Source organism: Chanodichthys erythropterus, chromosome 11, assembly GCF_024489055.1.
Source record: "Chanodichthys erythropterus isolate Z2021 chromosome 11, ASM2448905v1, whole genome shotgun sequence".
Taxonomy (NCBI): Eukaryota; Metazoa; Chordata; class Actinopteri; order Cypriniformes; family Xenocyprididae; genus Chanodichthys; species Chanodichthys erythropterus.
Genome location: NC_090231.1, coordinates 15,544,485 through 15,568,145, shown reverse-complemented (window position 1 = coordinate 15,568,145; position 23,661 = coordinate 15,544,485). Strand labels below are relative to the sequence as shown.

The window sequence follows — 23,661 nt, the reverse complement described above, 5'->3', positions numbered from 1 at the left end:
AACAGTGTAGCGACGTTTGAAGCACAGCTCACACAGAAGTCACTTTTGAACCAAGCAGCTTTCTGTTGGTCAACGCGGCAAATCCATGTAAGCAGCTTGAACCCATTGAACCCTAATAATGTGGACTCCTACTGAAATGACTGGATGTAGTTGGTCCAAAAAAATCACCTAATAACAGTAAATATGACTGTACCTTTAGAAAGCAGCTGCCTATGTAGGCACCGCACTGTGAACAGACCCTGAATGTGAGCCATTCATCTCATTTATTTCTGTTTTTAAGGAACTTTACAGCAAACATTGGAGACAAAGTCGATACTTAAATGAAACATAACTCAGAATGCCATTAGAGCAACCTCTAAGAGACAAAATGTTCCACTTTGTGTGCTGAAGGATGTGGAACAGGACTGTGCATAAAAAAGCTTGGTAAAGATTTTCTGCCCTGCATCTTTCATCTCAGGTCAGTCAATTACCTTGTACATTAGTCTTCAAACATTCCAGTATGTGTGTGCTTGAGAGAGAGAGAGAGAGAGAGAGAGAGAGAGAGAGAGAGAGAGAGAGAGAGAGAGAGAGAGAGAGAGAGAATATTTACCTTTTCTGTCTGTGTTGATCCCAGTTCAATTAGCTGCTCATTTCCAGATGTTTATCTGTGTGTTTAAGTTTTAGAGGTGTTTGTTAATCCAGACTGAGGTGTTTATCCCTTATAAAGGTAGAGAAGTGTCCACGAGTGTTTGTGTGTCTATCCCGTGTCCACGCACACACTTCAAACATGAGGATTCAACTTGAGACAGACTCTCAATTCCACTCATATCTCCTCCAGTTTGGTTTGTGGAAAACACAGGGATATGCTCTTCCCTTGTTAAAATGTTCCTGCTGTGAAACATTTTGGCCTTGGGGCCTTCCAGCAGTTTCACATTTCCACTGAACGCATTTTAAGATTATCATCATATTCTTCCACTTTTGAGTCTTTCCAGCTGTTCTGCCCTCTATTTTCCAAAATCCTGCTGTTTTTATCTTCCTCTCATCTTCTTTTCCTGCTCCTTTTCATCCACCTGCGATGTTCATGTGCTCATTTTCCCATTCAACACCTCCTCATCTTGCTCTCTCATTCTGTCAGTCTGTTTATTTTTTATTCCAGATGTGCACCTTGTTTGTGTTCTCCTCCAAATTGCTCTGATTGTTGTTTTCATGTATTCGCCTCTTCAGTTGTTTGTTCTATTTGTCGTTCAGTGTCGGATTCCAGTGAGCTGCCAGTTCTGAGCCCTTTATGTCTTACGGCAAAGTAACGTCCCAAGCACAGAGAAAAATAGGGTGGTGGGAGTGAGGAATGACTGAATGGGATGGGGGGGGAAATGAGAAAAGAAAAAAATTCATTTTGATTAATTTGTTGTCATTGTGAATACACACATACACAAAGATACTTTGATTGGAAATAAATATGATAAACACTGAAACCAAGAGAATAAACAAATGAGATGTTAACAATATCTCATTTGGAATTTTTCTTTTCAGTGAAGAGAGAATTATTAATAATATGCTTCTTCGGATGTCATCGAGGGCTGCCACTCAAAAGCACGGGGTCCATACTAAATGGGGCCCCCATCTCCTCGCCCAATGATTAGGACCCCCCCCATATTCCTCATATCACTGGGGCCAAAACACCCCCCCCCCAGCCCAGGACACCAGCCCTGATGTAATCTCTCCATTTTTCACTTATGAAAAAATTCCTATAGACTGCATCTCTCCTCTTGTTTAGTCATGTCTGTCTCTCACTGTTTTCTGTGTTTTCTCACTTCGTCCAATTGCAAAAAAACATTGATTCCTCTTGGAAATGTCACCAAATGGTTTCCTGTCCTTTTGTCTCTCACTTTCCCTCTCTCTGCCCCATCTGTCACACGCACACACCTCTAGTTATTTTTGTGTCCTCTTCAGCTTGTCATTCATCTTGAACGTGTCTCAGACAGCACAGAGACAGCATTCAAATTAAACACCTCCTGCGTGTGTGTGTGTGTATGTGTGCACATCAGGAGAATCACAGATGCAGACAGAGTGTTTTTTTTTTAATCTGTGGGTGCGGTGACAGTGTGTGCTGTTTGTGTGTGAGACTGTGACTACTAGTTAATGTGCATGTGTGTGTGTGTGTGTGTGTGTGTGTGTGTGTGTGTGTGTGTGTGTGTGTGTGTGTGTGTGTGTGTGTGTGTGTGTGAGAAGAGAGAGGAGTTAAGCAGCTGTATTATATGGTGTCAGGCATGTCACCATGCAGACTGACAAGCATCATCTCTCATCCTCATCATCCGTTTCTCTTGTTTTTATATTTGTTATCAGTTTTTTTTTCTTTACTCTCTATATCCATTTTACATCCATCATTTAAATGACACACACACACACACACAAACGCATCCACACAAACCTGCTTTTCCAGCATTTCCAGTTGAGTAGTCCTGCAGGAAAAGGCGATCCGACTCCTGGCTTCCTCAAAAGCGAAACAAGACCCTCTTTCTCTCTCTTTCGGACACCGGTCCTCTTCCCTCCCTCTCTTGATTTCTCTCTCTCCGTCTAACACTCCCTCGTTCTCACCAGCTGTGAGCCGCTGAATCTCTTCAGAGGACAAACTCCTCTTTTTTCATCCCTCTTTCTTTCTCTCCTGCCCCAGCTGATTGAAATTTAAGTCATTTTTAATCCTGTCGGTCAGGTATCCAGAGAACGACAGAACAGAAAAAGAAAAATTAGAGCACAAAAAGGAAAAATGACAGATCTTTTGTTGTGCTGGATATTTTTAGCAGTTCCCCTTCATACTTCTGTTATTTGTTTCTAGTTCAGTTTTTTCTCTGGTTTCCACTCATTGTTTTTGTTATTATTCTTCTCCTTTGCAAGCAGTTGAGATGTTTGCACGAACCAACGAGCGACTAGGAGCGAGTGTCGACTACATGCACTGATACAGGGAGAGAGATAGAGAGGGAGAAAGAGAGAGAGAGAGAGAGAGAGAGTGAGGGAGGGGGCTAAAAGAGACAGAGAGAGGGAGAGAGAGAGAGATGGACAGCCTCCAGCAGTATTGGCTCAGTGTGATGGTCGGGGTAGCGAGGGAGTGATAGAGGAAGAGATGATAGAGAAGCAGAAGGAAGAGCTAAGTATGGAGAAATGGATGGAAGAGAGTGATACGGAGAGGGAGGCGATAAAGATGTACATCAAACGCAGAGAGGATTGATATCAAATTTACAGCTGCCTGCTGTTAATAAGATTGAAATTTTCAGTCCTAAACACTCCTACAGTGTTTAACACTGTTCATACATGATATATACAAGAGATAATGGTATTTTCCTGCTAATATTGCAAATTACTTTGTGTTTGAATGAATGTGTCTATTATTTATGTGTTTGTTTTGTCTACATTGTTAAGATCCAAATGTCCCTGCAAAGATGGTAAAGCCTGAAATCACCTGCATAAAATGGTCTCCATGAGGAAAACAGTTTAATAAATACACTAAATGAGGTCTTTTTGTAATTTCTGTTTTTGTGAGGGTTCGATTTAGAGTATAGGAAATACCATTAGCTCAGTTTAAAGACAATAGAAGTCAGTGGAAAGTCTCCATCATGAAAAACAAATGTGTGTGATATTTGTGTATGTCTGTGAAATAGAAGGAAGGAGATTGAGATAGAAGATGTGTGACGTGTGTATAAGGGGAGGGGGGGTTATTAGACCACAAAGATGGCAATATCTGAAATCCCTGTCCTTGTGGGGAGATTTTTTGGTCTTCATGAGGCAAGCAGCTTATAAATCATATTGTATGCTGGTTTTTGAAAATGTAAAAATGCAGAATGTTTTCTATGAGGGTTGTGTTTTGTGCAGTATAAAAATCATCATGTCTATGAAAAGTCCCCATAAAACATCAAAAAAGGGTTCTTGTATATACAGTATGGTTTATGAGGACACAAATGTGTATAATGGTATAGGTATTACATGGTTATAAACGTGCAATGTAACGTGTATAAACATGGTTTATGAGGATACTTGCTGTGTTCTCATTAACCAAATAGCTTTAAAAAAAACATACTAAACAGTGTTTTCTGTGAATGCTAGGTTTAGGGGTTAGTGTAAGGTGATAGAATATACAGTTTGTACAGCGTCCCCGTAAACCACATACTCAAGAGTGTGTGTGTGTGTGTGTGTGTGTGTGTGTGTGTGTGTGTGTGTGTGTGTGTGTGTGTGTGTGTGTGTGTGTGTGTGTGTGTGTGTGTGTGTGTGTGTGTGTGTGTGTGTGTGTGTGTGTGTGTGTGCTTTTGTTTATATTACATTGTGGGGACCAAATGTCCCCATGATGTAATATAAACCTGAGTTCACCTACATCGTGGGGACCAGCCAGCGGTCCCCACAATGTAAATGGGTTTATAAATCATATAGAATGAGTTTTTGTGAAAAAGTAAAAGTTTGCACAGTTTCCTGTGAGGGTTAGGTTTAGGGGTAGGGGCAGGGTAGGGGGATAGAATGTACAGTTTGTTCAGTGTAAAATGCATTGAAGTCTATGGAAAGTCCCCACAATTCACAAAAACAAACATGTGTGTGTGTGTGTGTGTGTGTGTGTGTGTGTGTGTGTGTGTGTGTGTGTGTGTGTGTGTGTGTGTGTGTGTGTGTGTGTGTGTGTGTGTGTGTGTGTGTGTGTGTGTGTGTGTGTGTGTGTGCTTTTGTTTATATTACATCGTGGGGACCAGCCACCGGTCCCCACAATGTAAATTAATTAATAAAAATACTAAATGATGTTTTTGTGAGAAAATAAAGGTGTGCACAGTTTCCTGTGATGGTTAGGTTTAGGGTTAGGGGTAGGGTAGGGGGATAGAAAGTACGGTTTGTACAGTATAAAATGCATTGCGGCCTTTGGAAAGTTCCCACAATTCACAAAAACAAACGTGTGTGTGAGATTTATCCAGCTGTACCATCATTGGGCACCTCTCTCTATTTCTGCCTGCTATATTTGTCTTGTCTTATTAGCTATTATAGGAATAGATGAGTTATGAACAACCTTCGAATTTACCCAGTTAAAGGCAAACACATACAGAGTAATGAGAGAGAGAGAGAGAGAGAGAGAGAGAGAGAATATGGAATGGCGTTATCTTAAGAGAGAGTTTTAGATTTTCATTGGTGTCATTTTTCATTTTAAAAAGCATTTCACAATATCTTTTGGCTGGTTTATTTCCATAATGATATTGAGAAAGGTGGTCACGATCTAGCAACACAAACCAATACCACACCACACTCAAACACAAAGACACCACACTAAAAACAGACTCACAAGTCAACAACACATCCAGACTAATAATAAATATACAGCAACCATGCATTCATCCTAGAAAAGCAGTTTGTTTAGGCAAGCATGTGTGTGTTTGTTGTGTATGAGGTTTATTAGAAATGAAGACTATTCAGATGTGACACAGCTCATTTGTTCAGTTGATTAGAGGCTGCAGTGGTGTGTAACACTACTGAAAAACCAGCACTCCTTCCTCATCTCTTTCCTCATTGTTATACTTGACTTGTAGTGGGCAGGTGGATTAACCTGACGAATAATCTAGATGATTTGATATTATGTGCATTAGCCAACAAACTGTGTCTAATGAACAGAAGAGTCACTACTGTTTTACAGGGTTTTTTTTTTTTTTATTATTGAATTTCACGTAAATATTGTATATGTTCAGCATTGTTTTTCAAAATATTTGTGTAGGCCTGAAGTGATAAAATGGTTTAAAATGAACAAAACTCAATTAATTAGGAAGTAAATAACAACAGTGTTCAAAACTTGCCTTGTGTCTTGCTTTACCCTGATTCACAATGGTAAGCTTATAATAATGATTTATAATTTGTGACCCTGGACCACAAAACCAGCCATTAGTCACACGGGTATATTTGTAGCAATAGCCAACAATACATTGTATGGGCCAAAATTATCGATTGTTCTTTTATGCCAAAAATCAGGATATTAAGTAAAGATCATATTCCATGAAGATATTTTGTAAATTTCCTTCTGTAAATATATCAAAAAGTTATTTTTGTGAGTGGATATACATTGCTAAGGACTTAATTTGGTCAACTTTGAAGGCGGTTTTTGTTTGCACCCTCAGCTTTACAAAAAGAAAAAAAACTGGTAAAAAAAAAAAAAAAAAAAAAACTTTATAACTGGTATTATGGTCCAGGGTCACATTTAAGCTGTTGGTTGAATTTTGGAAGAAATGTCAGTTTTACGTCATTCATCTTGGCTGGCTATTTATGGTTGTGATGTGGCTACATCACAACCATAAATAAAATACAGTGTGTGTGTGGTGCAAAGTGTGTTAGTTCTGAAGCCATAACTAATCAGCAACATTTTTTACACAATGGACTTTTTAAAAAGTAAAAACAACAGTGGAAGAAAGCTGCATACATTATTCAGGGATATTCGGATACGGATATTGGAAAAATGTAAATATATCTTCTAGGGATGCACTGATGCATCAATGTTAAAACTCTATTTTGTATGTGTGTATAAAAAGGTTAAGTTATACACACTAAAAATAAAATCAGTTTATATTTTAAACACTACATATGAATTTAGGCATCACAACTTTACAAAAACAGGACAAAAAAGTGCAAATTTATTTCAAAATATGTTGAAGATTACATGTAACAGTGTTGATAAAGTATTTGAAAAATGTACTTTCAGTGACCATTGCATTTTTTTTAAATGTAAAAATAGTCAGAAATGTGTGTATACAATTAAATATCTGGTATTGGCCAACATTTATAAAGTAATTTAAAAAAAAAAAAAAAATCCCTAATTATTTCTTTATCTACTGCAAAGACATTTATACATTTGTAAAAGTAGCTTAAGTGTCATAATGCTGTTGGATCCGCTCTATCGGTTTTGCATTAGGCCATTGAAGAACCCATATTAGTCAACCACTTTTTATTTTCACACTGTGCAGAAGGGCCTCCTCCCCCACCCTGTCTGTCTGTGTGAGAGAGCAATGTGTGTTTTGTGTTCCTCTATATTTAGTTCCTCCCCCATCCTCACACACGTTTAGTCATAGCACATTCACACCATTGCCATAACACATACAATCAAAAACGAAGACAATTAATCACAGAGACAGTGTCACGCTCACCATCAAACTTCCTTGTTTTGTCTCGTGCTCACAAAATCAGTTCAGCACCACGGACAGGGTGTGGTATAAACACTGCGTTTGCTTTGCACTGAAACTTTCTGCAGTACATCTTGAAAGGAATGTTGTTGTCTGTTTACCATCTCTGCTAATATACTTTTACAGTTTAGTAGAAAAAGAGAGAGAGAGAGAGAGACAGATGGATAGATGGAACGATGGATTACTTGACAGGCCTCTATTCATGCACTAATGGCTGCACACATTTAGGAAGAATGTGTATGTGTGTTTTGTTAGTGATATATATTTTAATTTTTTTTCAAGAACTGTGTTTGTTCTTGAACAGATGTCAATTAAGCTGACAGGACTATATACTTTGTCATGCTCCACTAGACAGACAAATAAAGGCCTTTCATTAAATTTCTCTCCTTTTTTGCAACGAATTGTGTGCATTTGTGGCAATTTGTTTATTTGTTTGTTTGTGTGTGTTGCTCTTTGTGCAAATAAAAAGATTGTGGACAGTCAATGACCTGTTTGAAATAGATACACTTTGCCACAGGGCTATTTGAAAGTTTGAAGTGTTTATCTAACATTAAGCGAGAGAGCAAGAGAACGAGAGAGAGTGTTGGTGTGAGAAGAGGTCACATCTGTCTTTGATGGTTTTCTGTTTGTTATTTCTCTCTCTAATATCAGTTGGTTTTTGGCATTAGTTCCTAAACACCGAACAGATGGACAGCTGGAAATAATGGACTTCAAGAAGTTGTGAGATATCATTGGCATTTCTTAATTCTCGGTTGATTATAACACATGCTCAAGTTTTATTTCTAATTATTAGAGTTTGTCTTGTTTGCTATACATACATGAAGTTTACACTGAAGATTTAATTTAAATACTGTACACTTTAGGGATAGTTCAACAAAAAGATTTGTTATATCATCAAAGTAATCCCAACCTGGTCTCATGGAAAGACTTACCTGTGGGAACGTTTTCACGAGTCGCAAAAATACATACTAATACGTACATATCACTGCAGTTGAACGCTAGAGGCAGTAAAACAGCAAGCGCTTTTAATCGTTTTCATACACAGTTACAATTACATGTTACTTTTTACCAAAGTGCATGATTTGTAAACAAATATATTTTGGACTTTGCATCGCTTAACCAGCTCCATATGTTTCGGTTTTCTGACGTAACAAGCTTGTTCGGTAGCTTAGCTGATACGGAGTTGGACTTAGGACGAGGAAGCCTTGGGTACGAATCCGGGGAAAACGAGTCACAGTAAAAGTTCTTTCGGTAACACTTTACTTGAAGGGGTGTGCATAAGACTTACATGACACCTTCATAATCATGACATGACACGTGTCATGAATATGAAGGAGGTTTTATGAATGTTTATGACAACTGTCATTAAGTGTCATTCGCTCAGTTATGTCATTTTTAATGCAAAGATGACTTTGTTTGAGATGTATGAGTTATGACAACTTGACATAAACCAATACATCATAACCTGTCAGTGTCTTTGTCATGACAACTTGATATTATTTAGCTTTATGGGTTAACATTACATTAAACTGTCATGTGGTTGGTTTTGACATTGGCTGTCATGAGGCCATTATAATAGTGTCATGAATATGTATCTTGAGCTCAAGTACAGTGGTACAAATTGAACTTATCATTAAAATGTCGTTAAGTGACAATACTCTGACAAATAATTTTATAACAACGTCATGACTATTTTTCATTTCATGTTTTTTTTGTTTTTGTTTTTTGTTTTTTTAAGTTTCTACCAACAGAAGGTCAGATAATAGACAATTTCAAATTTCTTAGAAAAGACGACACTGTTATAAAATAATGGTAACACTTTATTTTAGGGTCTTTTAACTAGTTGCTTATTACTATTAGCATTCATATGGATAAAATAGCACATCTTAATGCCTTATTCTGCATGATCTTATTCTACATTCTTAATCCTACCCAATACCTAAACCTAACACTTAACTATAATAAGCAGTAAATTAAGAGTTTATTGAGGGAAAAGTCATAGTTAATCATTTATATATGTGTTCCCCTAAACTGAAGTGTTACCAAAATAATGTAATGTTAACCCATAAAGCTAAGTAGTTTTTTTAAGTTTGATAATTAATCTGCTATGTCATGTTTATGACAGGTTATGATGTTTTTCTAATGTCAAGTTGTCATGACAAAGACATCTCAAACAATGTCATCTTTGCATTAAAAATGACATAATTGAGCGAATGACATTTAATGACAGTTGTCATAAACATTCATAAAACTTCCTTCATATTCATGACACGTGTCATGTCAAGATTATGAAGGTGTCATGTCAGTCTTATGCACACCCCTTCAAGTAAAGTGTTACCGTTCTTTCTTTCACGGTTTTGATCTCTCAAAGATGAGAGATCAAAACAAGCTAAAACGGCACGATTACAGATGTTTTTTATGTCACATTTGCTTTTGTTAACACTATCGGGAAGGTTTAGGTGTAGTGTTGTTGGTAAGTTATTTTAAAAAATAATGGAGCTAACACTTTTAGCGCCACTCACCTGACAAAATTTCAAATCAGAACTGCTGTGTTTTGTATAAAAACCAACGTACCATATTCACATTTATCTGTTCCGGCAAAAAATGAACATGCTTTTAGCACCACTCAGTGGACATTTCACTTTGATACTGCAGTGTTACGTATTGGTACGTATTTTGCAACTCGCGAAAACGTTCCCACAGGTACGTTTTTCTAATGAGACCAGGTTCAGTAATCCATATGAATCCAATTGTTTAATCACATCTTCTGACGAGACATGATTGCTTTATATGATGAACAGATTTAATTTAGGGTTTTATTCATTCAAATATTGATCAACTCACATACACTGACTGAGTACATCAAATATGGAAAATGGAAGCTCCAATGTGTGAGAACCAATGAGGTTTGTTCTCGCGTGTTTTTGAGCTACAGTGTTTACCATTTTTGATAAGCAGTATGTGTGTTGATCAATATTTACCAGTTCAGTACTCTAATGGATGGACTTTAATGGATGGACAAAAATGATGATAAAAATTATGTTCTGAAGATGAACAGACTTTTTTGGGTTTGGAATGACATGAGGGTAAGTAAATTAGGACAGAATTTTCTTTTTTGGAAGAACTATCCCTTTAGATTATATAAATGTTCAACAGTTGTAGAATAATAAGTCAAGTCGAGTCAAACCAAACTAAATAGAAACAATGATGAAGTCGTCAAACTGAGTCAAACCAAACAGAACTGAATTGCAATCAATCAATGATCAGGATAAAGTCAAATTGAGTTGAGTAGAGTCAAACTGAACTGAACTCAATTGAATCAAGGAGCTGAAATAAATGAGTCAAATTAAATCGAGGTAAATCAAACTGAATTGAATCAATGATCAGGAATAATGAGTTGAATCAAACTGATTGAATTGAATGGATTGGAATGGAATCAAGGAGTAGAAATAATGAAGACCAAGAAGCATGAGAGACTTCTCTATATATCAAAAGACTAGCATGATTAAAAAGAAAACCATTTGAGAGAATATGACCGATGTGAAGGCCGATCTGTTAAATGAGACCAAAAAAAGCAAAGACAGAGACTGAATTTGACCCTATGCTTCATAAGAGTGAACGACACCCAAATTAGAGCAAATTGGAGAAAAGAAACCAAACTCTTCTCCTCTACAACACACATGTTCAAGACCAGTGACATTCATTTTCCCAGTCCTTCTTCATAACTGTTCATCACTCATCACATTAAATCCACACAGGATAAGAATAGGAGGGAAAGCTACATTAAATCCATTAACTCGTCAGCTTCCATTGGAATCCTCTGGAGAAATCCCCTATTTTCTCTCAAGTTTTGTTGGGTAATTGGGTTTTGATCCCTTTGTAGAACACAATGTGTGTGTGTGTGTGTGTGTGTGTGTGTGTGTGTGTGTGTGTGTGTGTGTGTGTGTGTGTGTGTGTGTGTGTGTGTGTGTGTGTGTGTGTGTGTGTGTGCAGGCATATTGGCTACATAGAGACAAAGTGTCAGTCAGTGTAGTCAAGTCTAAAAAGGAACTGAATTCAGATCTAACATCATTGCTTTTTCTGCAAGATCCCTTTTGTATTCTTACTTTGATATATCATCTTCTGTCTCTCCTGTAGTCCCTTCACACTTTCCAGATCTATTTCTGTGTGTCACATAAAACACACACAAACCCCCATCTCTCTTTTTTGTACTTGTTTCTCTCTGTCATACGACACACGCATTCCTGTCTCATGCCCCATTGCATGCACTAAAACAGTGTTTATTGGTGCAGTGAGCGGTGAGCACTGCTGTTTTGATAGCTGCAGTCTAGGGGCCCATTCCAGTGCACAAGCTCTGTTATGGCCTGAACTGCAGCTGTCTCAAAATGCTAATGCATTTATAGCAGCCATCAGGAAAGAACCAAGTGCTTACAGACAATACAGATTACTATGCAAACTTCCCACGGCCTGTGAGAGTACTAAAAAGCACTGTCACTAAAGTGGACAATTATAGGCCAACTTGATGCTTTGTTCTTTGTTAGCATTTAAATGATGTTCTGCATTGCATTTGTTTGTTTGTTATCATAAGTGGTGCTTGATAAGGAAAATATAACTGTTATTGCTCATATTCAGGATTAGATGGATGATAAAACAGGATGAAAAACTCATAGACTTAAAGGTAGGGTAGGCAATTTGTTTTATTAAACTCTTTTCACATCCTGATAGCAATCAATGATAGAAGTGGTCTAAATATTAAAACGTATACATATATGGGTAACACTTTATTTTGATAGACCCTTTTGAGCATTCTGTTGACTACAAGTAACTTTGCGACTACGTCAACTAACAGAGTATTTGTAGACTGTCTATTGACTATCTGCTCACTCTTTGTTGTTATGCTCCCCCAACAGACATTCTTCTTACTATAAGTAACTTTGCAATGTCCTACCTGCCTGTCAACATATATATTTCCATACCTCTGTGCACCCTGCTCAGGCAGACCTCACACATCATCAGCACATTCCGTAAGGCTATGCAGAGTTGTAGACAGACAGCCACACTGCAAACAAATGGCAGCCACCTTTTACAGTTCCTTCTGAACTAAAACAATGAGCTTATGCTGCATTCACGCCATGTTGTAACTGTAATTACGAGATAGCAACCCATAACCTTTAATTACGAGATAGAAACCTTCTACCCAGAGCTGTTCACGTCCTTGGACTCAGATTTATACATTTCTATGTCAACACTATCAACGCTGAAATGAATCTGCAGCAGTCAGGTGGTACAACTACAGCTCTGTAAGTTGTTTACATTCATTATTATTGTAATGATATGTGCTTTGAGACATGAGGTAATTTAAAACCGTCTCTTGTCATGTGACACTTTGCAGAATCTGCTGTGTGCGTTCATGTCTTTTAGAGGAGGCATGGCTTTGAAGAGTGGGATCTTATGCTTTCAAAGCTAGCATGCTATTGCTAGCCACTATGAAATTGCCAACCCTACCTTTAAATTTTGGCATATGACCTGAGCCATACCAAAATATCATATAGACCTGTGAAGGCTCTTTTGACTTGGGCCAGCCCACATGGAAAGAACCTATATGTGGATATATGTGCATATATGAAACCTATATGCAGTGTATATGCACATATATGCTGCATATATGCTGCATATATGCACATATATGTACATATAATATAGGAAAACGGCCAATTTTATATATGTCACATATATTCAAAACCTATATCAAAACCTATATTGAAACATATATGTTTATATAGGTTTTTTCCATGTGGGAGTATGCAACCACCTTGCAAGACCATATCAACACACACTAAGAACACCATAGCAACACCCTAGCAATGACATATCCACACTCTGAAACCACTAACACCTTAGCAACTGCATAGCAAGCAACACCCTAACCACTTTCTTAAATTACTCAGAACACCATTGCAACTGCATATAGCAACACTTTAGAAGCCACACATCCACACTCTGAAATCACTAGCACTTCAGAAACTGTATAGCAACACCCTAGCAACTGCACAACCACATTCTAAACCCATTCAGAACACCTTGGCAGCTGCATAACCTCATCTAAAACAGGGATGGACAATACCATCCTAGAGGACCACTATTCTGCAGAGTTTAGCTCCATCCTTAATCAAAAACACTGAACACAACACAAAATCTAATCGAAGGTCTTTAAGATTGCTTGAAAATTACAGGTAGATATGATTGACTAGGGATGGTGCTAAACTCTCCAGGACCAGAATTATCCATCCCTGCTCTAAAACCACTCAGCACATCTTAGCAACTGTAAAACAACACTCTAGCAACCACATAACCACATTCTAAAACCACTCAGACCACCTTAATGACTGTATTAGAAACACCATTGCAACCACATAATTGCACTCTAAAACCATTCAGAACAGCTTAGCAATTGCATAACAATGGCCAGTTTTGCACATGCAAGCATTATTTACATATTTCCCCAGAAAATTAAAAAATCTATTTAGTAATTGTTGGAATTTGCTCTTGTATTGCCTGTTTGTACATGACATGATGGTGGACAGTTCAGTGTCATTAGGTCTCATTTTGCAAATGGATAAATTATGTGATTTCAGTAACAAAGGTTCCCATTCAGTCGGTCACGTTCGACGTACGTCGGACAGACCGACGAATAGGAATCTCGCCAGAGAAGCCAATCTACTTCGAGTGTAACTAAACGAGCCAATGCACATTGGCATGCAATCATCTGCATCAGCTGCTCACCTCGCAGCGCGGGTATATAATGAGCAGCAGGTGCGTTGCATCTTCAGCTTTTCGCTTCGGAGCCGAACTACTGCAAACACGGTGGTTTCTACGAGCGAGTGTTTGAAGAACGGACTTCAACGAGCCAGCTCTCTCTCTGACTGCTCTTCTCGTCCGGTGCAGGAGGAACAGCACAGCAGCGGGGCCGATTTTTTCTTCTTTGCTTTGTGTTTTGCCTTTTTATTTGAGCAAAAAAAGCTGTGTATCAGCGTGAAGGCCGTTTTCACGGCTGGTGACGGTGCGCTTTAAGAGCGCTAAAAAGCTGTTCTCACAGCTGGTAAGAGCAGCGTCTGCAAAGAGAGTGCACACGACAGGCTGCACATTCCCTGTCTGTGCTGCAGCGGCTATTCCCCTGCGTGCTTCAGCACCTAAAAGAGTCAGTCCTTGAAAGAGCTTACACGAGTAGTTCGCGTCTTTTTAAAGATGTCGTTCTACTTGTGTGCTGCTGAATGCGGTCGTTACCTGGCGCCCGGGATGGTCACCAACGCTGTATCGCGTGCTTGGGCTTAAGGCACGCTGAGGCGGCGTTTGTGGACGAGTCATGTACCCATTGTGGGATGATGACCGTCGCGGAGTTGCGGTCTAGACTCCAGTTCCTGCAAAGGGGCGGAGTCCCGGTGCCGTTGCCTCGTTCCAATCCTCCTCAGAGGGTTGCTTCGGGCAGCGGCACTGGTGACCTGAGGATCACGGTGAGCGCGCTTCCTTCGGGGAACCAACCCCCTAGGAACCCTCATCCCTCCTGCACTCCGCAGCCAGTAGAGCTGCCGGGGGGAGCGTGGTGGACCACCCCAGAGGTGTGTACCATCCGTATCCTTCGGAGCTCCCCAGGATGACCGGATGTCGATCGCTGCATCGGAGGGTGAGCCTGATACTTCCGCGGATGACGATTCGGCGCAGCTGCCTCCCTCGGGAGTGACAACTGTGCCCGATTCAGACCCGGAAATGATGGCTATGCTTTCCGGGCCGCCAACAGGGTCGGGCTCGTGTGGAATCCTCCACCGTGTCCCGAGCCCTCGAGGTTGGACGATTGGTATCTCGGGGTGGCAAGGGCTGGTTCTCAGCCCCCCACCCCAGTGCCTTTCTTCCCGGAGGTGCATGAAGAGCTCACTGGCACGTGGACGGCACCTTTTACTGCCCGAAACCGTGTCGGTGGGTCCTCCTCCCTCACCACCCTTGACGGCGGGGCAGCGAAGGGTTATACGCGCATACCCCCTGTGGAACGGGCCGTTGCTATGCAACTGTGCCCTAACTCCACCTGGCGGGGGAGCCGTCTCTCCCTTCCCGGGCCTGTAAGCACTCGTCGGATCTTACCGGCAAGGCTTACCAGGCCTGTGGGGAAGCTGCCTCTGCCCTACACGCTATGGCGTTGTTGCAGGTCCATCAGGCCAAGGCACTGAGGGATCTGCACGAGGGTGGTCATGACCCACAAGTTCTTCAGGAACTTCGTGCCGCGACGGACCTCGCGCTTCGTGCGACGAAGGTTACGGCGCGGTCAGTGGGTCGTGCGATGTCCACACTTGTGGTCCAGGAGCGCCATCTCTGGCTGTGTCTCGCGGACATGAGGGATACCGACAAGGTCAGGTTTCTTAATTCCCCCGTGTCCCAGACCGGCCTCTTCGACGACGCGGTCGAGAACTTTGCCCAACAGTTCTCGACTGTACAAAAGCAGTCTGAGGCCATCAGTCATATCCTGCCGAGGCGGTCAGCTGCTGCTCCACCACCGCCCGCAGCACCTCAGACTGCTCGTCGCCGAGGGCGCCCCCCTGCGGCCGCCCCCGCTCCCGCGCCCCAGCAGCAGCAGCCTCCGGCTAAGCGGCGCCGTGGAGCCGGTCGCGGTCGGGGCGCCCAGCCCGTCCCGCCACCCCCCAAGAAGAAGGGTGGCAAGGCCAAGTCCAAGCGGCCCTAGGACGGGCGACCCGGAGATGGAGAGGACTGCTCTACAGGAGGTGGTGACCGCACCGCTCCTTCCCCCGGAGGAGGGCCGGGTGGAAAATCTTTTGTTTCCTTTTGTTTTTGTTCCGCGCCGCTGGCCCAACAGCCAGCGGTACCCAAATTCTCAATAAAAGAGCAGTTTCCTCTATCTCCGGGTCCGAAGAGGGCTCGGAGAGCAGTGGGAGGGCAAGAACCTCACCACTCTCATCCCCTCTTCTCTCGCCAGCGGACAGCAGCGAGCAGCAGGCAGTCAAAGCCTCGACTGCTCCCTCTGTCCACCCGTGGAAGCAGGTAAGTGTTGCACAGCACACTGTGACGCCGCGTCGGGCCGCCTCGCAGAGAGGCCCCCCGGGCCGCGTCCCTGCGTTCCACCTCGCTGCCCCGCTGCGGGTGCGCCTGTGGTTCCTCTGGTCCCGCTGGTACGGTCTCTGGGGGCCTGGTTAGCGCTCACCAGTCCGTCCCGCTGGCTCATTCGGACCATCAGGCTCGGCTATGCGATTCAGTTCGCCCGGCGTCCCCCCAGGTTCAGGGGTGTCCACTTCACTGTAGTGAAAGATGTCGATGCCCCTGTCTTGCGTGCGGAGATCGCAGTCCTACTGGCGAAGGATGCGATACAGCCGGTCCCTCCAGCCGATATGAGGTCAGGGTTCTACAGTCCCTACTTCATTGTACCCAAGAAAAGCGGCGGGTTACGACCGATCCTGGATCTGCGCGTCTTGAATCGGAGCCTTCACAAGCTACCGTTCAAGATGCTCACGCAGAAACGCATTTTCGAATGCGTCCGTCCCCGGGATTGGTTTGCAGCGATCGACCTGAAGGACGCGTACTTTCATGTCTCGATCCTTCCGCGACACAGGCCTTTCCTGCGGTTCGCGTTCGAAGGTCGGGCATATCAGTACAGAGTCCTACCCTTCGGGCTGGCCCTGTCTCCCCGCGTCTTCACGAAGGTCGTGGAGGGAGCCCTTGTTCCCATGAGAGAACAGGGTGTTCGCATTCTCAACTATCTCGACGACTGGCTCATTTTAGCACAGTCCCGGGATCAGTTGTGCGAACACAGGGATTTGGTGCTCAGACACCTCAGCCAGTTGGGGCTTCAGGTCAACTGGGAAAAGAGCAAACTCGCCCCGGTGCAGAGGATCTCTTTTCTCGGTATGGAGTTGGATTCGGTCGAGCAGATAGCACGCCTCACAGAGGAACGTGCTCGGTCAGTGTTGAACTGCCTGAATACGTTCAACGGCAGGACAGCGGTCCCACTGAAATTCTTTCAGAGGCTCCTGGGGCATATGGCGGCTGCTGCGGCTGTAACACCGCTCGGTCTGCTTCATATGAGACCGCTTCAGCACTGGCTTCACGGCCGAGTCCCGAGATGGGCGTGGCAGCGTGGCACGTTCCGGGTGTCAATCACTCAGGAGTGCCGCCGAACCTTCAGTCCGTGGTCGGACCCCTTGTTTCTTCGGGCAGGAGTGCCCTTAGAACAGGTGTCCCGGCATGCTGTGGTGTTCACAGATGCTTCTGCCACCGGCTGGGGTGCCACGTACAACGGGCATGCAGTGTCAGGGGTTTGGACGGGACCCCATCTGCATTGGCACATCAACTGCCTCGAGTTGCTGGCAGTACGCCTTGCTCTGAGCCGCCTCAAAGGCCTGCTACGGGGCAAGCATGTACTGGTCCGTACGGACAACACTGCGACCGTTGCGTACATCAACCATCAAGGTGGTCTACGCTCCCGTCGCATGTCGCAACTCGCCCGCCATCTCCTCCTGTGGAGTCGGAAGTTTCTGAGGTCGCTTCGCGCCATTCATGTCCCCGGTGTGCTCAACCGTGTGGCCGACGAGCTATCACGAGCTGCGCTGCCAGGAGAATGGCGACTCCACCCCCAGGTGGTTCAGCTGATCTGGAGAGAGTTCGGAGAGGCTCAGGTAGACCTGTTTGCCTCACCAGAAACCTCCCACTGCCAGTTGTTTTACTCTCTGACCGGGGGGACACTCGGGACAGACGCACTGGCACACAGCTGGCCCCGGGGCCTGCGCAAATATGCGTTTCCCCCAGTGAGCCTACTTGCACAGACTCTGTGCAAAGTCAGGGAGGACGAGGAGCAGGTCTTGCTGATTGCGCCTTACTGGCCCAACCGGACCTGGTTCCCAGAACTCTCACTCCTCGCGACAGCCCCTCCCTGGCCCATTCCTCTGAGGAACGACCTTCTTTCTCAGAGACGGGGCACTCTTTGGCACCCGCGTCCAGACCTCTGGAAACTCCATGTCTGGTCCCTGGACGGGACGCGGAGGTTCTAGGTGACTTACCCCCCGAGGTACTTAACACCATCACTTCGGCTCGCGCACTGTCTACGAGACGTGCTTACGCCTCGAAGTGGAACCTGTTCGTCGAGTGGTGCTCTTCTCGCCGGGAAGACCCCCGAAGATGCTCGATCGGTGTCGTGCTTTCCTTCTTGCAGCAGGGGTTGGAGCGTAGGCTGTCCCCCTCCACCCTCAAAGTCCATTCTGCTGCTATCTCCGCTTACCACGACCACATAGATGGCAAATCTGTTGGTCAGCACGACCTGGTCGTCAGGTTCCTTAGGGGCGAGACGGTTAAATCCCTCCTCGTCCCCCCTCCCTCCAGACCCTCTTGGGACCTTACTCTGGTGCTCAGAGCACTTCAGATTGCTCCCTTTGAGCCTTTGCTGTCAGCAGACTTAAAGATTCTGTCTATGAAGACTTTGCTGCTGGTGGCATTGGCCTCCGTCAAGAGGGTAGGGGACCTGCAGTCATTTTCGGTCGACGAATCGTGCCTACAGTTCGGGCCGGGTGATAGCCATGTGGTACTAAGACCCCGGCCTGGCTATGTGCCCAAGGTTCCTACCACTCCCTTCAGGGACCAGGTAGTGAGCCTGCAAGCGCTGCCCTCGGAGGAGGCAGACCCAGCCCTGGCTTTGCTCTGTCCAGTTCGCGCCTTGCGACTGTACATAGACAGAACTCGAAGCTTCAGGACCTCAGACCAGCTCTTTGTCTGTTACGGAGGCCAGCAGAAGGGAAAGGCTGTCTCCAAGCAGAGGATGGCCCACTGGATAGTGGATGCCATCGCCCTGGCTTACCAAGCTCAGGGCGTGCCCTGCCCGCTCAGGTTGCATGCTCACTCCACGAGAGGTGTGGCATCCTCCTGGGCGCTGGCTCGTGGCGCCTCGCTAACAGACATTTGTAGAGCTGCGGGCTGGGCGACACCTAACACGTTCGCTAGATACTATAGCCTTCGTGTCGAGCCGGTCTCCTCCCGTGTTCTCGCCTCAGGTCAGAGGCACGGAGAGGCCCCGGCTTAGTGTCGGCTTGCTGCGCTACATGCGCGTTCTATTCTCCAGAGAGTCCCTACGGGCAGACCCTGTTGAGTCCTCCGGTTACCCTTCGGCAGCCGACGTGGCGGAGCGTCTGGCGCCAGGCCTATACTCCGTTGTATCCTTGAGAACCGGATTTAGGCTGGGTTCCATATGTGTGACCCTACGGGGATCCCATATGGCTTTTCCACGGCTGCTCTTAAACGAAGCCCGTGTCTTTCCCTCTGGGAGAACCCATCTCTATCGAGTTGGAGTCACCCCAGTTCTTCCATATGTAGCACAGCCCTACAGGGTTAGTCCATATGTACTTCTCCACATAACTCCTTCGGGGAAGGATGTGGCTTCCGCAGCGTTCCTTCAAACGAAGGTTACGCTTTCCCAGCGTTATCCAATAGTCTCACTGAATGGGTTTTGGAACAACAGTGATCGACCCTCTCTGTGTGTTAGCCCTGTCCCACCGTCCGCAGGCAAGGGGGTTCAGGTGGCTTACAACAGAGCGCTGGAGGAGGGCAGCTCCTGTGGCGCTTTGGTAGGGATTCCTATTCGTCGGTCTGTCCGACGTACGTCGAACGTGACCGACTGAATGGGAACGTCTCGGTTACAAAGGTAACCCTCGTTCCCTGAAGGAGGGAACGGAGACGTACGTCCCGTCGCCACAGTTGTTGTCCTGCTGTGCTGCCGCCTGCTTGGTTCGGCTCCTCAGCGAAAACCTGAAGATGCAACGCACCTGCTGCTCATTATATACCCGCGCTGCGAGGTGAGCAGCTGATGCAGATGATTGCATGCCAATGTGCATTGGCTCGTTTAGTTACACTCGAAGTAGATTGGCTTCTCTGGCGAGATTCCTATTCGTCGGTCTGTCCGACGTACGTCTCCGTTCCCTCCTTCAGGGAACGAGGGTTACCTTTGTAACCGAGACGTTTATTAATTAAGCAAATTATTAAAAAATTAAATGAATTACGCTGGTTGTTGGTTGCTGTTAGATGGTGGGCATCCCAAACTGACTTCATTCATTTGGTGGCTGTGTAGAGCATCTGACATCTTGCACTAGTTAATATGTTTAATTGCCACATTAAATAAATGCATGTGTTGTGACTGTCAGTTGATTATCTAAATCTCTCCTTTCTCTCTTTCAGACTAATATCCCCTTCCTGCAGAATGTATTGAGCAATAGCCAGTTCCTGTATTCCACAGTTGACACCCAGTTTATTGATGAGAACCAGGAACTTTTCAACCTTAAACCTACACAGAACAGAGCCCAGAAACTCCTGCATTATCTGGGTCAGTGTGTGTGTGCATTTATCGTTGTGTTGCACCTGTGATGGCCTAAAATGCGTGAGAGTGCATTTGTGTTTAAACATCTGCTGTATTTCTCCACAGGTCACATCATGGTAAATGGACCAATGACTCCTATTCCAGTTAAAGCCAAATCCTCATCTGTTGATCCAGTTGTTACTTTTGTTTCTCTGGGTAGGACACACACACACACACATACAGAAAAGTTATTTAATATAGTACATAAATTATGCCTCTAAAATATACTGAACACTTGAATGCTTGTGCTTTTAAACACATAGCAGCTTACAACTTCACAATACATCAATACATTATACACTAATGATTTACTAATGGTTTGTTTATTGAGATGATACAATTTTGACAAATATTTAATGTCCCCCGTAGTCAATAATTTTATCCCTTAAAACTCATCTTTGATCAACAAAATTACATACTTAAATTTGTCAAATTTCCTTTGAAAAAAGTTCTTCATGCTTTAAAATAGCTTGAATGTAACTCTACAACCTTGCCTCATTTATTATACGCGGATCAATGAATATTATATGCAAATCAGCTCCGCCTCCACTCGCCCACTATCAGACACATAACGGTAATTAATATGTTTAGCATTTTTCTTGACTATGTTATCAAACAGCTAATAATGTGTTGCTGATGTTACACAAACGTCTCCGGTTACTATGGTAACCTCGGTTCCCTGAGAGACGGGAATGAGACATGGCGTCAGAAGCTGACGCTTTGGGGACTCCCTTTTCTCCTAATTCTCCTGAAATCCTATTGCACAACGCCAGTGAAGTTGCCACTCTCACTGGCCAATGCCAGCCAAGACGGCGAAAGGGGGGCGGTACCCGCCACTATATAATGCGCCGTCCTGGTGGCATAAGCTCAGAATCTTCCGACTGAACGAGAGTACAGCAGACCTGAGCGGTGAACACGGCAGTCTACGCCATGTCTCGTTCCCGTCTCTCAGGGAACCGAGGTTACCATAGTAACTGGAGACGTTCCCTTTCGAGAACGGTCTCTCGACATGGCGTCAGAAGCTGACGCTTTGGGGACTGTATAGAATTCATAGTGAGCCCGTGCTCATTGCGAGGACATAGACGAACTGCTGGCACTGTGTCCCATATTCCAGGTCGCTTATGGTGGCATAACGTACGCGGCAACAACGCGCATCATACAGCTCGTTCTGCCAACATGAAGGGGAGAGCGCCACAGACTGGGTGTAGCGCTGGCTCCGCCCCCAGATTCACTTATACGACCTAGTTGAAACCACCAGCCTCAGCTAGTGGGCGGGAACTGCAGGCAGAATACGAGTTGTACTCAACGCCAGGACTTGTGAGGCTAGAGAACACACGTCCAAATTGTAAAACCTGGCGAAGGTATTCTGCGACGACCAGCCCGCCGCCATACAAATGTCTTTGATGGTGACGCCTTTAGTCCATGCCCACGAGGATGCAATCGCCCTCGTTGAATGCGCTCTGACACCGATTGGGCATTCCATTCCTTGGCTAGAATAGGCCAAAGTGATCGCATCAACCACCCAATGCGATAGCCGCTGCTTAGAGACGGGACGTCCTTTGGTACTGCCGCCGAAACACACAAACAGCTGCTCAGAGAGCCTGAACTGAGCCGTGCGGTCAATGTAAATTCGCAAAGCTCGCACTGGACATAACTCCTGATGAGGGGCGTTATCCACTGACTCCTGGGTGAAAGCCGAAAGAGTTATCACTTGTGCTCTGAACGGCGTTGACAGTGATTTAGGCACGTAACCCAACTTCGGCCTGAGTGTGACGTTACAATCATCTGGCCCAAACTGCAAGCAATCAGCGTTAATAGAAAGCGCTTGCAAATCCCCCACGCATTTCACTGAAGCGAGGGCGAGTAGCAGCGCGGTTTTAAGTGAGAGCTCCTTTAAGCCGACTGACATGAGCGGCTCAAAAGGCGGCCGAGTCAACGCTTCGAGCACAAGAGCTAAATCCCATGATGGCACCGTGGGGGGGCGAGAGGGTCTTAGTCGCCTTGCACCCCTCAAAAATTTTACCACTAGGTCGTGTCTGCCCACCGAGCGCCCATCGATAAGGACATGAAAAACTGAAATAGCTGCCACATAGACTTTAAGAGTGGAAGGCATACTGCCGCCGTCCAATCGCTGCTGCAAGAAATCTAGAATGCCCGAGACGGGACAGCTTCCCGATTCGAGACCATTCAGTTCACACCATTTCACAAATACTGCCCATTTAGAAGCGTACAGGCGCCTTGTAGAAGGGGCTCACGCCTCCGTAATCGTGTCCATAACACGGCAAGACAGAACGCTCGGATCTACCGGCTCCCTTGCACTACCCACACATGAAGTTTCCACCATTCGGGGTTGGGGTGCCAAATCGACCCGCCCGCTTGCGACAGAAGGTCTCGTCTCAGTGGAATCATCCACGGGGGAGCCGTTAACAGTTCTAGCAGATCGGGAAACCAAGGCCTGTTCGGCCAATACGGGGCGATTAGAAGCACCGACGCTCTCTCCTCCCTGATCTTGTGCAGCACTTGTGACAATATCTTCAGCGGGGGAAATGCATAAAGGCGAACATTCGGCCATGGCATCGTCAGTGCGTCTCCTCCCAGGGGAGAGCGCGACAGAGAAAAGAACAGAGGACAATGCGTGTTCTCCTCCGTCGCGAATAAGTCCACTTCCGCCTTCCCGAATTGTTCCCAGATCAGTCTCACTGTCCGGGGGTTCAATCTCCATTCTCCTTGAGGGGTCCCGTCCCTCGACAGCATGTCCGCGCCGCTGTTCAGGTGGCCCGGAACATGCGCCGCTCGGATGGAGAGCAGATGGTGGTCGGCCCACAGTAGAAGCTGCGCAGCCTGCTCGTAAAGGGCTCGCGAGTGCACTCCGCCCTGGCGATTTATGTACGATACCACCGAAACATTGTCCGTACGAACCAATACATGATGGCCCCGGACTTGTGTGAGGAAGCTTCGAAGAGCCAGAAAGACCGCCCTCAATTCGAGGCGATTTATATGCCACGTCTTCTCCAATTCCGTCCAGTAGCCCGACGCCGGAACGCCATCGCAATGAGCTCCCCAGCCCGTCGTCGACGCGTCCGTCGTGACCACTTTCCGCCGCGTAAC

The 23,661-nt window shown here is 45.0% G+C and overlaps 1 protein-coding gene across 1 annotated transcript in view; it reads left to right on the top strand.

The window, feature by feature from the left end:
- pcxb (pyruvate carboxylase b) overlaps positions 1-23,661 on the top strand; it is a 343,108-nt gene that overhangs the window by 243,445 nt on the left and 76,002 nt on the right. The window contains exons 11-12 of the mRNA XM_067401859.1: positions 20,376-20,520; positions 20,620-20,709. Coding sequence (XP_067257960.1) covers positions 20,376-20,520; positions 20,620-20,709 — 235 coding nt within the window. The remainder of the gene's footprint in view (positions 1-20,375; positions 20,521-20,619; positions 20,710-23,661) is intronic.